Genomic DNA, 12,098 nt, shown 5'->3' with positions numbered 1-12,098 from the left:
AGGGGGGAGGAGGAAGAAGAAAGGGCTCCTCACGTGATCCCGTGGCGTCACGTGATCGCCCCCGTGAAGGCGCGAGGGTGGGGGGGATAGAACAATCTGGCGCGCAGGGAATGAACTTCTTCAACACTCCTTCCAATAGTCCCCGACTTCTGACTCTAATTGAGCCAAAAAGTTCTGTTGAATTGGTGGACTTGGCTCCGGTTTATGACCTTTCTTGCCGAGGTTGTTAAGCAACTCACTGCAGTTGCTTAGTTCAGTGTTTCTCAACCTTAGCAACTTGAAGATGTCTGGACTTCAACTCCCAGAATTCCCCAGCCAGCGAATGCATTCGCTGGCTGGGGAATTCTGGGAGTTGAAGTCCAGACATCTTCAAGTTGCTAAGGTTGAGAAACACTGGCTTAGTTAGTAACGTGGTTGTTAGGTCTATTCTGATTGAAAAATAAAAACAGATTTTTTAAAAAATATATAATAACCAGTGGTTAGCCTTCCACAACTCGTGTCTGCAACGTGTCGCGTTAACGGGATGAACTCGGTGAATTAGGAGAAGGTCGCGAAAGGACGGGAAATATTTGCGCTTCCTTTTCGCGGCCAAAGCCCGTTCCCGCCAAAGGGTTAAAATAGGAGCAGCGCGCCGGCTTCCTAGAGCGGCCCGGCGTGTGCGTCAGCCCGGCGCCAGCGAGCGTGCGTGAGGAACGTCGAAGGCCCCCACCTTTCCCAGCCCTCGCCTCCAAGCTCCGCCCCCCCCCCCCCCAACTCTCTGGATTTTGAATTTCTCAACTCGGGAGGTTCGGCTGTGAGTTTCGGAGGCTGCTTTGTCCGGCGGGGGGGAGGGGGAAGGGGAGGGGGTGAGGAGAGGGGATAATCGGGGGGGGGACGACAGCCGGGGGGGGGGAGGAGGAGGAGGAGAGGCAGTGTGGTCTAGTGGTTAAAGGCACCGGGCTATAGAAAGCGAGGCGGCGAGGTCTAGTGCCGCCTTGGGCGTGAAAGCCGGCTGGGTGACTTTGGGCTGGTTGCCTCTTTCTCGCTCCCCTCCACGGCAGGATCAGGAGACGAGCCGGTCGGGCGGTGATCTGTTGATCACGACCAACAGATCGATCCTGGAATGATCCCCCTCCCCCCCAAATAAAGGGGGATCTCCTTTTTGGGGGGTGGGTGGGTGGGGGAGGGCTCTAGGAAGAATCACAAAAGGGAGTGAGGAGGGGTCCAACAGGCTGGTTGTGGGTGGGATGGGGTGGTATTGTACCGGTAGTCCTCAACTTACGGCCACAATTGAGCCCAACGTTTCTGCAGCTAAGCTAGACATTTGCTCCCTGGGTTTTGCCCCGTTTCCTGACCTTCTTTTGGCCAGGCCTTTTAAGAAGGGAATCATGGCTAGTGGTTCAGTTAGTGACACAGTTGTAAAGTGAATCCGGCTTCCCCCACTGACTTGTTTGTCAGAAGGACCCCCGATCATTAAGTGAATCGTTAGAGTCGTTAAGTTAGTAGCAATGGTTGTTAAGTGAATCCAGCTTCCCCGTTGACTTTGTTGAGTTGCAAAAGGGGATCGCGGGACAGTGCAGCTGTCATAAATATGAGCCAGTGGCCAAGTGGCTGGATTTTGATCATGGGACCGTGGGAATGCTGCAACGGTTGTATGTGTGAAAAAATTGTCCTAAGTCACTTTTTTCAGTGCCGCTGTAACTCTGAGGGTCCCTAAATGAACTGTTGTAAATCAAGGACTGCCTGTATTAACCTAGCACAGGAGGAACAAAGAGAAAGACCCTCATTCTGTAATTCTATTTCATTCCTAGGACTTATTTGTGGAAATTTGTGGCAGTGTGAAAGCTGGCCTCACTTAACAACCAGGTTACTAATTTAACCACTGCTGGGATTTACTTAAATGTGGCAAGAAAAATAGTAAAATAGGGCAAAACTCACTTAACAAAATTCTCAGCAACATAAATTCTGGGCTCATTTGTAGTCGTAAATCGAGGACTACCTATATTTGCCTCATCTCAGAAATCATAAACTGTGGCTAAAAACTGATAAAGCAAGCATTTAAGTCCTTCCTTCCTTCCTCCTTCCTTCCTCCCTCCTCCCTCCCTCCCTCCTTCTTTCCTCCCTCCCTCCCACCCACCCTCCCTCCCACCCTCCCTCCCTCCCTCCCTCCTTCCTTCCTTCCTTCGGTTGAGGATAGAAAATTTCACAGCTATTATTGTGTGAAGTAGGTTGGTCTGAGACAGAGACTGTATTGCATCACCTAAGAAACCATAAACTATGGCTTACAAACCATGAGAAAACAGGCATTTAAATCCTTTCCTCCCTCCCTCAATCCCCAACACAGTCCATGATGGGCACATAATCCCACTAGCCCACCAGGATGAGGATTAACCTTGAACCTAAGTCTCTATGCTCTTCGTTAACATCTAACACCCTTCCTACATTTTTGCCCACAACTTATCGTTTCCTTTCTTCCCACCAGATAAAGGAGAAAACCATAAAATAGTGACAACAGCAGTGGGAAGTCTTTGATCTCCCAGGTGGTGGTGTTTCAACTGCCAACAGCTGCAATTAACTGGCTGGCTGGCATCTAGACTCTTCAAAGAATGGATGCTGTGGGCACCCAGCTCCCACATAGCATTTTTCTCAAATGCAGAAACTTTTTAAGATGCTGCAATAGCAATAGCAATAGCAGTAGACTTATATACCGCTTCATAGGGCTTTCAACCCTCTCTAAGCGGTTTACAGAGAGTCAGCATATTGCCCCCAACAATCCGGGTCCTCATTTTACCCACCTCGGAAGGATGGAAGGCTGAGTCAACCCTGAGCCGGTGAGATTTGAACCACTGAACTGCTGATCTAGCAGTAGCCTGCAGTGCTGCATTTAACCACTGCGCCACCTCGGCTCTAGGGGGCTTCACCCTTCCAATTCTCAGAATTCCCCAGCCAGCTAAGGCCACGGATCTTAAACGTTGCCGAGGTCGAGAAACACTGAGTTAGACGTTGCAATAAGCTTGTTTTTGCTCAATCGTGGTTTATCAAACGAACCGCCATCAGCTGGGTTCATCCAATGCTCTCGGGCAAAACTGAAGGAATAGCATTGGATTTCGCACAGCGTGTAACCCAGTTAACATGCATTTTTTTTAAATGGGAGAACTTCTTTTATCTAAAAGCAGGCTCAAACTTTTAATAGGTTTATTGAAGGATGGATCTGGCCAATTACACTTGGCCCATAAAGAATCCCATTCTATTCTATTCTAAATCCCAGTTTTCATCCATTATAATTATGGATGTGCAGTTACTTGACTTATGACCAAAATAGGAGCTGGAAAAAATTGCCACACCCGATTTTACCAGCTATTTTACTGTGGTCATTAAGCAAATGGCCGTGGTTGTTAAGTGAGACGTCACATGCGACTTTCTCCGTTGGCTTCCCCAGTGACTTTGCTTGTCGGAAACCTGCTGGTCACAAACGGCAATCATGTTGGTGCTGTGACGATTATCGATATGTCAGGTGCCTGAATTTTCACACCCCGAGACTACGGGGACACTGATGGCTGTAAGGGCGAGGACTGTTTGTAAGTTTTTAAAACACAGATGTAACTTTGAACAGTTAACTAAATAAATCATCATCAACTGAGGGATGCCTGCACATCAGATCTGAATATAATATTTGGGCATATGGACCGAAATTAAATTTAATCAACATTATAAATTCGCTTCACACAAGGCAATCCCCTTTGCAGATTGGCTTGGGCTTCAAAACCATCATCTCTATCAGGGGCCTCCAACATGAGCAACTTTAAGTATTGTGGGCTTCAATTCCCAGAATTCCCCAGCTAGTTCTTTTAATTTCAGGCCTTTCCCCAACCCATCGTTCGATTATATACCATCAAGTCAATGTCAACTCTTAGCAACTCCATAGATTTTCTTCTTCTCTTTTTCTTGGAGAGCCATTTGTCTGAAATAATATATGGTCTATTTCTGCCGGCTGCCGGCAATTCGAGCCTCACCGGCTAAAGGTTGATTCAGCCAAAGTCGGTAAAATGAGGACCCAGATCGTTTTGAGGGCAATAGGCTAACTCTGTAAACCACTTTAGAATGGGGCTGTAAAGAGCTAAGAAGCGGTATATAAGTCTTGAGTGCTACCGCTATCCCGTGACTCTGGGACACTGCAACTGTCATAAATGTAAATCAGTTGTCAAGCATTTGAATGTAAATCATGTGACACGATGCCGCAACGGTCATAATTGTGAAAAATGACCATTGGTTGCTTTTTTCCAGTGCCGTTGTAACTTTAAAACAGTCACAAACTGAACTGTTGTAACTCCTGGACTGCCTGTACACATTAACATTTCAATTTGATTAGTAGAACCAAATAAAGTAGAAATGTTAAAAAGATCCAAAAGAGGCCAGGGTGGCTGGGGAATTCTGGGAGTTGAAGTCCACAAGTCTTAAAGTTCCCAAGTTTGGACACCCCTGGTCTAGGCCATCTAACCATTGGAAGCGCAGTATTGTTTACATCAAAACAATCAGATACAGGTAGTGCTCAACTTATGACCACAATTAAGCCCAAAATTTCTTAAGTTGCTAAGTGAAACCTTTGTGAAGTGAAATGTACCCCCATTTTATGACATTTCTTGTCACAGTGGTTAAGCGAATTACTGCAGTCATTAAGTTAGTAATACAGTTTTAAGTGAATCTAGCTCCCCCCCCCCCCGTTGACTTTGCTCGTCAGAAGGTTGCAAAAGGGGATCATGTAACTCGAGGACATGCGACCCTCATAAATTATTGCCAAAGTTTGATCATGTGTCCATGGGGATACTCCTATGGTGTTAAGCATGAAAAACAGTGATCCGTCCCTTTTCAGTGTCATCGTAACTTTAAGAGATCCCTAAATGAACTGTTGTAAGTCAAGGACTACAGGTACTGGACCGGCATAGCCGGTCACAATGCAATCTGCAATTTGGCTGAGACCCCCACAGTCACACTGAGGGGAGGATGCTATGCCCCATTTTGGTAAGCGATAGCAATTGTCGCTGATGGCCCATTGATGAATGTCAACTGAATTTTATTTTATTTTATTTGATTCCAGGGATACCCCAAGCATGAAAACCGAAAAGGAAGCTGCAGGCAGCCCCACTGCTGAATCTGAGGGGAGCCTCCAGCTGGTTGTGACCGGGATTGTGGGGGAGGATTTGCCTGTAGCGATGCCATCCCAGATTAAAATGGAACCGGAAGAAGGACAGGTGACCACGTGGGAAGACCGATGGCAGAATTTCCTTAAAGAAGCAGAGTCCTCTTGCTCCATGTGGGGAAACACCCCACCCAAGGGCGACTCGGAAAGCCACGGGAGAAGGATCGTCACCATCCCGCCCGGCTTCCAGCAGGACGAACAAACCATTTCCGAGGAGGCCCACCGCCAGCACTTCAGGAGGTTCTGCTACCAGCCATCCGAAGGTCCCCGCATGGCTTGCAAGCGGCTGAAGAAGTTCTGCTGGGGGTGGCTGCAGCCAGAAAGACGTACCAAAGACCAGATCCTGGAGCTGGTGATCCTGGAGCAGTTCCTGGAGATCCTGCCAATGGAGATCCAGAGAAGAATTCGGGGATACGGAGCGGAGACATGTTCCGTGGCAGTTGCTCTGGCGGAGGAGTTCTTGCTGAGGCAGCAAGAGGCAGAGGAGGCAGAAGAGCAGGTGAGAAGGCAGGTCGTTCTTGACATACAATAGTCCGTTTAGTGACCGTTCGGAGTGGCAGCAGCATTGGAAAAGTGACCTATGCCCGTTTTTCACACTTACACGCGTGGTAGCATCCCCACGGTCATGTGATTTAAATTGGGATGCTTGGGGACTGACTCAAGGACCTTCCTAGCTAGGGCTGCCACCTGCCCTTCAAATAGGAGTTTTGAGTCCAGGAATACCTCCCCCCCCAGACTATGCACCATTCTTTATGACCCATCCAAGGTCATATACCCCCCCCCACCCACCCCCGATGACACCTAAGTTACTTTCTAACGCTAGAGATGTTTTTAATCTAATTGTTCATGTTTAATATTCCGTAAGGCAAAAATGGCTGTGAAAGTTGGACCATAAGAAAGGCTGAGCGCCTAAGAATTGAGGCCTTTGAACTGTGGTGTTGGAAAAGACTTTTGAGACTCCCGTGGACTGCAAGGTGATCAAACCGGTCAGTCCTCGAGGAAATCAACCCTGACTGCTCTTTAGAAGGAAATCAGATCCTGAAGATGAGACTCAAATACTTTGGCCACCTAACGAGAAGGAAGGACTCACTGGGGAAGAGCCTAATGCTGGGAACGATTGAGGGCAAAAGAAGAAGGGGACGACAGAGAATGAGGTGGCTGGATGGAGTCACCAAAGCAGTAGATGTGAGTTTAAATGGACTCTAGAGCAGTGTTTTTCAACCTTTTTTGTGCAAAGGCACACTTTTTTCATGAAAAAAATCACGAGGCACACCACCATTAGAAAATGTTAAAAAAATTTAACTCTATGCCTATATTGACTAGAGATTTAGAGATTTAGAGATTTATTAATATTTGTAGGCCGCCCTTTTCCCTGAGGGGACTCAGGGCGGCTCACATAAAATAGGGGAAGGGGAGATACAGACATTAAGATAAGACATATAATAAAATAATAAACAACATACATTCATCATTCGGGAGGGGAATTATCCTTGTCCCCAGGCCTGACGGGCGAGCCAGTTCTTCAAGGCTGTGCGGAAGGCCTGGACGGTGGCGAGGGTGCGAATCTCTACGGGGAGCTCGTTCCAAAGGGTCGGGGCTACTACTGAGAAGGCCCTCCTCCTTGTAGTTGCCAGCCGACACTGGCTGGCCGATGGTATACGGAGGAGGCCTAATCTATGTGATCTTATTGGTCGCAGGGATGTAATTGGCAGAAGGCGGTCTCTCAAGTATCCAGATCCACTGCCATGTAGGGCTTTATGGGTGACTAATAGCACCTTGAAGCGCATCCGGAGATCGACAGGTAGCCAGCGCAGCTCGCGGAGGATAGGTGTTATGCGGGTGAACCGAGGTGCACCCACAATCACTCGCGCGGCCGCATTCTGTACTAGCTGAAGTCGCCGGATGCTCTTCAAGGGCAGCCCCATGTAGAGCACGTTGCAGTATTCCAGCCTAGAGGTCACAAGGGCCCGGGTGACTGTTGTGAGAGCCTCCCGATTCAGGTAGGGTCGCAACTGGCGCACCAGGCGAACCTGGGCGAATGCCCCCCTGGTCACAGCCATTAAATGGTGGTCAAACGATAGCTGTGAGTCCAGCTATCTATAAAGTAATTCTCCCACGGCACACCTTACACTATGTCACGGCACACTAGTGTGCCGCGGCACAGTGGTTGAAAAACACTGCTCTAGAGGATGGTAGAGGACAGGAAGGCCTGGAGGAACATTGTCCATGGGGTGGCGATGGGTCGGACACGACTTCGCAATTAACAACGACAAGGCAAGAAGAAACAAGAATTGAAGAAAAACACCTTTGAACAATACAAATCAACAATAGTTTTCAAATAGCACTAAATTTATCAGAAGAGAAATTATTATTGTTACTTACTAATCAACCTATATAGCATCTGTAGTGAAATCTGATAAAATTACTCTCTATTTGAATTTTAGCAGTGACTTTGCCTGTAAGAGCTTATCTCAGCATGCCAATTATCCAAGAATAGATGGTCTGAAAAGTTCCACTTTTGAGCAATTCTTCATTTTGTAACCATGGGTAAAAAATACAGTGAAATCCTTTTTGTTTAGTTTCAACCTATCTCCATCAAAAAGGTGTAATAATCCCAACTCTCAAAATTCTAATCTTCTGTCATTGTTTTGTTTGTTGTTGTTGTTCCTTTAGGTCTCAAGTCCAGCTGATGAACAGGCTGGAGATTTCTGTGATTCTGGAGAGCCTTCAATGGGGACCCCAGAGAGACCTCCCTATAAAGAGATGAAACTGGAGGGAAATGAAGACGCTTCCTTATTAGGTCAGGATCTTCTGTTTCTTCAGCTCTGGGTGTTAAGAAAACCAAGTACTTCATAGAATCCTTTTTAGTGTTGGTGATTGAACATGCATTCTGTTTAAAGTGTGCTTGATTCTTGGCTTCCAATTCCTGGATATATATATATTTTGCGATTGTCAAACCAATACATGTTAGCTTATCTAGTTAACTATGGGCAAAAGGCTTAACAATTTCCATTTCCAAAAGAGCAAAAAAGGTCCACTTTTCACAAAAACGGGCCTGTTTTTCGTAAATAAAAGGGTATGGATAGCCTTTAGGAAGTTTATAGAGAGCCCCTGGGGGCTGGAGGGGGGTAAAATTGAGCAAAAAACGGGCCATTTTGTGCTCATTTCTGCCCTCCCCAGCCCCCAGGAGCTTTCTAAAAGCTTCCTAGAGGCTCTGCACGGCCATCTTGGTGAAGGCGGCGGGGTTTCAGGAGGCAAAAAAATGCTTTATTCAATATATAAGACACACCCAGATTTTCAGCCTCTTTTTTGAGGGAAAAAGGTGCGTCTTATACTCCGAAAGATACGGTAAACCCTTTTTTAATCTTTAAAGGCTTAAGTTAGCTAAATCATGAGAACGTTCATAATCTGTATAAATGCTACTGTCGCCAAGCAATATGGTGTGTTACTTGCGTTTTACAATAATTAAAGTATTATAACGTTGTACATCCCCCCCCCCTTCTAGAAAGTGACCAAGAGATGTATCAACCTATCGAAGAAGATCAGACAGACGCTTTCGACAGATCGGAGATAGAAGATGTTGTCATTGACTACCCCGAAGAAAACGAAACGCAGAACTCAAAAGAGAGCGAGCTGGACGGGGTCAACCTCTGGAGGTTCACTGTCCCGCCAAGACAGCACAAAGATGGACCACGACACACCTGCCTCCTTTGTGGGAGAGCGTTCACCCGAAAATCAAGCCTGAATAGACACCTCATTATTCATACTGGAGAGAAGCCCTACAAATGTGCTCACTGTGGGAAAAGCTTCAACCGGAAGACCAACCTGCTCTCCCACGAGATGGTTCACGCCAGAGACAAGTCGTATCAGTGTTCTGACTGTGGGAAAAACTTCAAACCGAAGTGGGGTGTCAACGCCTACCAGATCGACCACACGGGGGAGAAGGTTTACAAGTGCATTTCTTGTAAGAAGAGCTTCCGGCAGAGATTGGAACTGGGGAGGTTGTTGAACGGGCAGAAGAAGGAGTCCACCGCGGGACAGTTGAAAGGGGAGTGGAAAGATGGAGTCTTTGGCCCTCTAGAAGAGCGCGAGAAAGAGCCGGAAGGTGAGATCGCCGAAGAAAAAAACGTAGCCGTGATCAGCCCGTACGACGACCTCGATAAAATGAACAGCTCACCGATGCTGTATAAGGGAAGGCAGGGGAGCCCCTGCCCGATTTGCGGGAAAGTCTTTGCCACGCAATCGAGTGTGAACCGACACAAAAGGATCCACACGGGAGAGAAGCCGTATCAGTGCTCTGACTGCGGGAGAAGCTTCAACCAGAAGACGACCCTTCTAACCCACATTGTGATCCACACCGAGCAGAAGCCGTATCAGTGCTCGGAGTGCGGGAAGCACTTCCGGCATTCCTCGGGCCTGTTGGTGCACCAGAGGATGCACACGGGAGAGAAACCCTACAAGTGCGCCATCTGCCGGAAGAACTTCACCCAGCGGGCACACGTGGTCAAGCACTTTGTGAGAAAGCATGCGCGAGAGAAGCCGTCGGCTTACCTTTCTCAGTCCCCCCAGTAGTGGCGGCAGCTGTAACAGGATGCCACTCTTTCGCTTTGAGTTTGGAAATTGGTTTCTCCTCAGGAGAAACCTCCCCTCTTTGGGGTCTTCACAACTTTGTCTCCTTGTAGTTCACAGCACTGAGCACTTAAAACCACCAGACATGCACGACCCGCAGCCTCAAGGTCACAAGGGGTGGGTTGCCTTTTTGCAGAAGAAACGCTCAAATTAAGATCTGAAATAGACTGTGCTTTAAAACAGCTCCTCCTCAAACTCGGTTTGTGGGGTGTGTGTATGTGTATGTGTATGTGTGTGTGGAAACAGCACTGTCTGTTTGGGTCATCAAATACTCTGAAGACAAAGATGAAACTGTCAGCTGCCTCGGCAAAATTGCTGTGCCCCGTGACGTGAAGATTCCCAAAGGCAGTGAAACCGCAATGTGGGTCGTCTTTGCTTACTGACTGCTTCATTCAGTGACCAGTCGAAGTTACATTAGTGCTGAAAAGCTAACTTTACAACTGATATCTGCCCTCAACGGCCTTTCAGTATGCTTTCTCCTGTGCCTGACCTGTTGTTTTTCCATTTGCTTGCAGATTGGAGAGATTGGAGTAAGATTGCAAGAGAGTAAGCGGACACACAATGGGGGAATACACATTAAAAGTAATGTAGTGGCAATAGCAGCCAGTGTATTCTCCATTACAGACCTGCTTACTCTCTTGTAATCCCTTCCTCTTCAAACTCTCCACTGTGTAAGCCAGGATGGGGAGAAAATAGGTCAGGCGTAGGAGAGCTTGCCTACAGAAAACCCTCTTTTCTTCCCCCCTTTACAGAATGGAGAGATGAAGGGGTTACAAGAGAGTAAGCAGAGCACACAATGGGGACTACACTGGGCTGCAGCCAGAACCAAGACATTGATTTCAATGTGTATTCCCTATTGTGTGCTTGCTTACTTACTCCCTTGCAATCCCTTTCTCTCCAATGATTGTAAATATACATGTTCATTCCCCTTTTTTTGCTTATTATCCCAGAGGACTGGGAAAATAGAGAAAAGGGAAACCCAGTGATGGTCACGTGATTTCCCACTTAGTGGCCGCTTCACTTCACAACAGCCGCTGGTCCCAATTGTGGGTGTTCCAGAAAACGGTAGCCATTTCAAAAGAATCTGGCAAGTTTTTGAGCGAATGGGAATGACTGCAATGTATAACTGGTTGTAGGTAACCCTGGCGTTCTTTTGCACTGTAGCTCTTTCAAACGAAATGCTCGGTTTTTATGTTACTTCTAGGCATCCCGGAGTGTATGTGTGGAGAGGAAAATGATGAAAGCACCTGTGACATTGTGAACATAAGCTCCACCCCTTTTGTTTATGTGCCAGGACGTCTGCCCATAAGAAAGGGACGGAACTTGCTCTGCAATGCCTCGACGCCACTTTCGCCCTGTCGATCTGGCTTCACATCTTAACACTTTTTAATACTTTTTAAACGTTGGAATTCCCGCGAGGATTCCGAACTTTTACAGACTGGGACGATTTTAACAGGCCCATAAGGTCGGATTACAAATGGTTTCCCAGCTGCTGTGCTGGGGGCATTGCACCACCGTGGCAACTTCAAGTGGTGGGTACTTCAGCACGGGGCATCTGCCCTCTGAAATGCTACCTAGACCAGGGATGGTGAACCGTTTCAGCACCAAGTGACAAAAAGTGCTTGTTGGGCGACGCGCCCCGGAAGAGAAGCTGCCAAGTGGGCATACGCGCACTGGAAACTGAAACTTCATTTCCCGGTGCCTTTTCAGCATGCGCACCGGCCAGTTTCTCTTCCTGTTACTGGTGTGCATACGTGCATGACGATCAGCTGGCATGCGCGTAACAGAAATCAGAAGACCAGCTCTTCTGGTTTTGCGGCATTGCCGCGCGCGCAAAAAACAACTGATTGCCATGCGCGTATATGTACCAGAAACCCAGAAGAGGGTTCGGTGAGGCTGCGCATGCCCCCTCGGGCACACGTGCCATAGATGTGACCTAGATGTTTTTATTCTTTAGCATCGACTGATTTGGCTGCTGTTAAGTAGGAACTGAATGACTTTTCTACTCGTCTGTTTCTTTATCCAGCCATCCCATATGTGTAGCAAAGCTCCGTTTGGAAAGGATTGAACCTGTTCTGTTTACTTAATTATCATTAACCGTAACCTGATGCTTGTTTTTCATGCTCCTGCTTTCCTGCTGAGAGAGGCTGGAATAGTTGAACTAATTTCTCAGAAAATTTGGTTCTCTGTGGCAAGTAAGCGATGGGCACAATCTCTGTCGACGGGGAAGGAAAGTAGAAATATGTTACTTTTCGCAGAAGCTGATTAGAATAAAGCTAATAAGAACGTTGGC

The 12,098-nt window shown here is 47.3% G+C and overlaps 1 protein-coding gene across 1 annotated transcript; it reads left to right on the top strand.

Annotated features, from left to right (window-relative positions):
- The first annotated feature begins 728 nt into the window (after nucleotides 1-728).
- LOC116504542 (zinc finger and SCAN domain-containing protein 12-like) lies at nucleotides 729-12,098 on the top strand. The gene is made up of 4 exons (XM_032211611.1): nucleotides 729-793; nucleotides 5,075-5,675; nucleotides 7,850-7,976; nucleotides 8,682-12,098. The coding sequence occupies exons 2-4, from the start codon at nucleotides 5,088-5,090 to the stop codon at nucleotides 9,746-9,748; spliced, it is 1,782 nt and encodes a 593-aa protein (XP_032067502.1). The 5' UTR covers nucleotides 729-793; nucleotides 5,075-5,087; the 3' UTR covers nucleotides 9,749-12,098.

Source organism: Thamnophis elegans, chromosome 2 (genome assembly GCF_009769535.1).
Source record: "Thamnophis elegans isolate rThaEle1 chromosome 2, rThaEle1.pri, whole genome shotgun sequence".
NCBI classification, from domain to species: domain Eukaryota; kingdom Metazoa; phylum Chordata; class Lepidosauria; order Squamata; family Colubridae; genus Thamnophis; species Thamnophis elegans.
The sequence above is the reverse complement of the archived record's forward strand: the minus strand, read 5'-3'. Positions and strand labels throughout refer to the sequence as shown.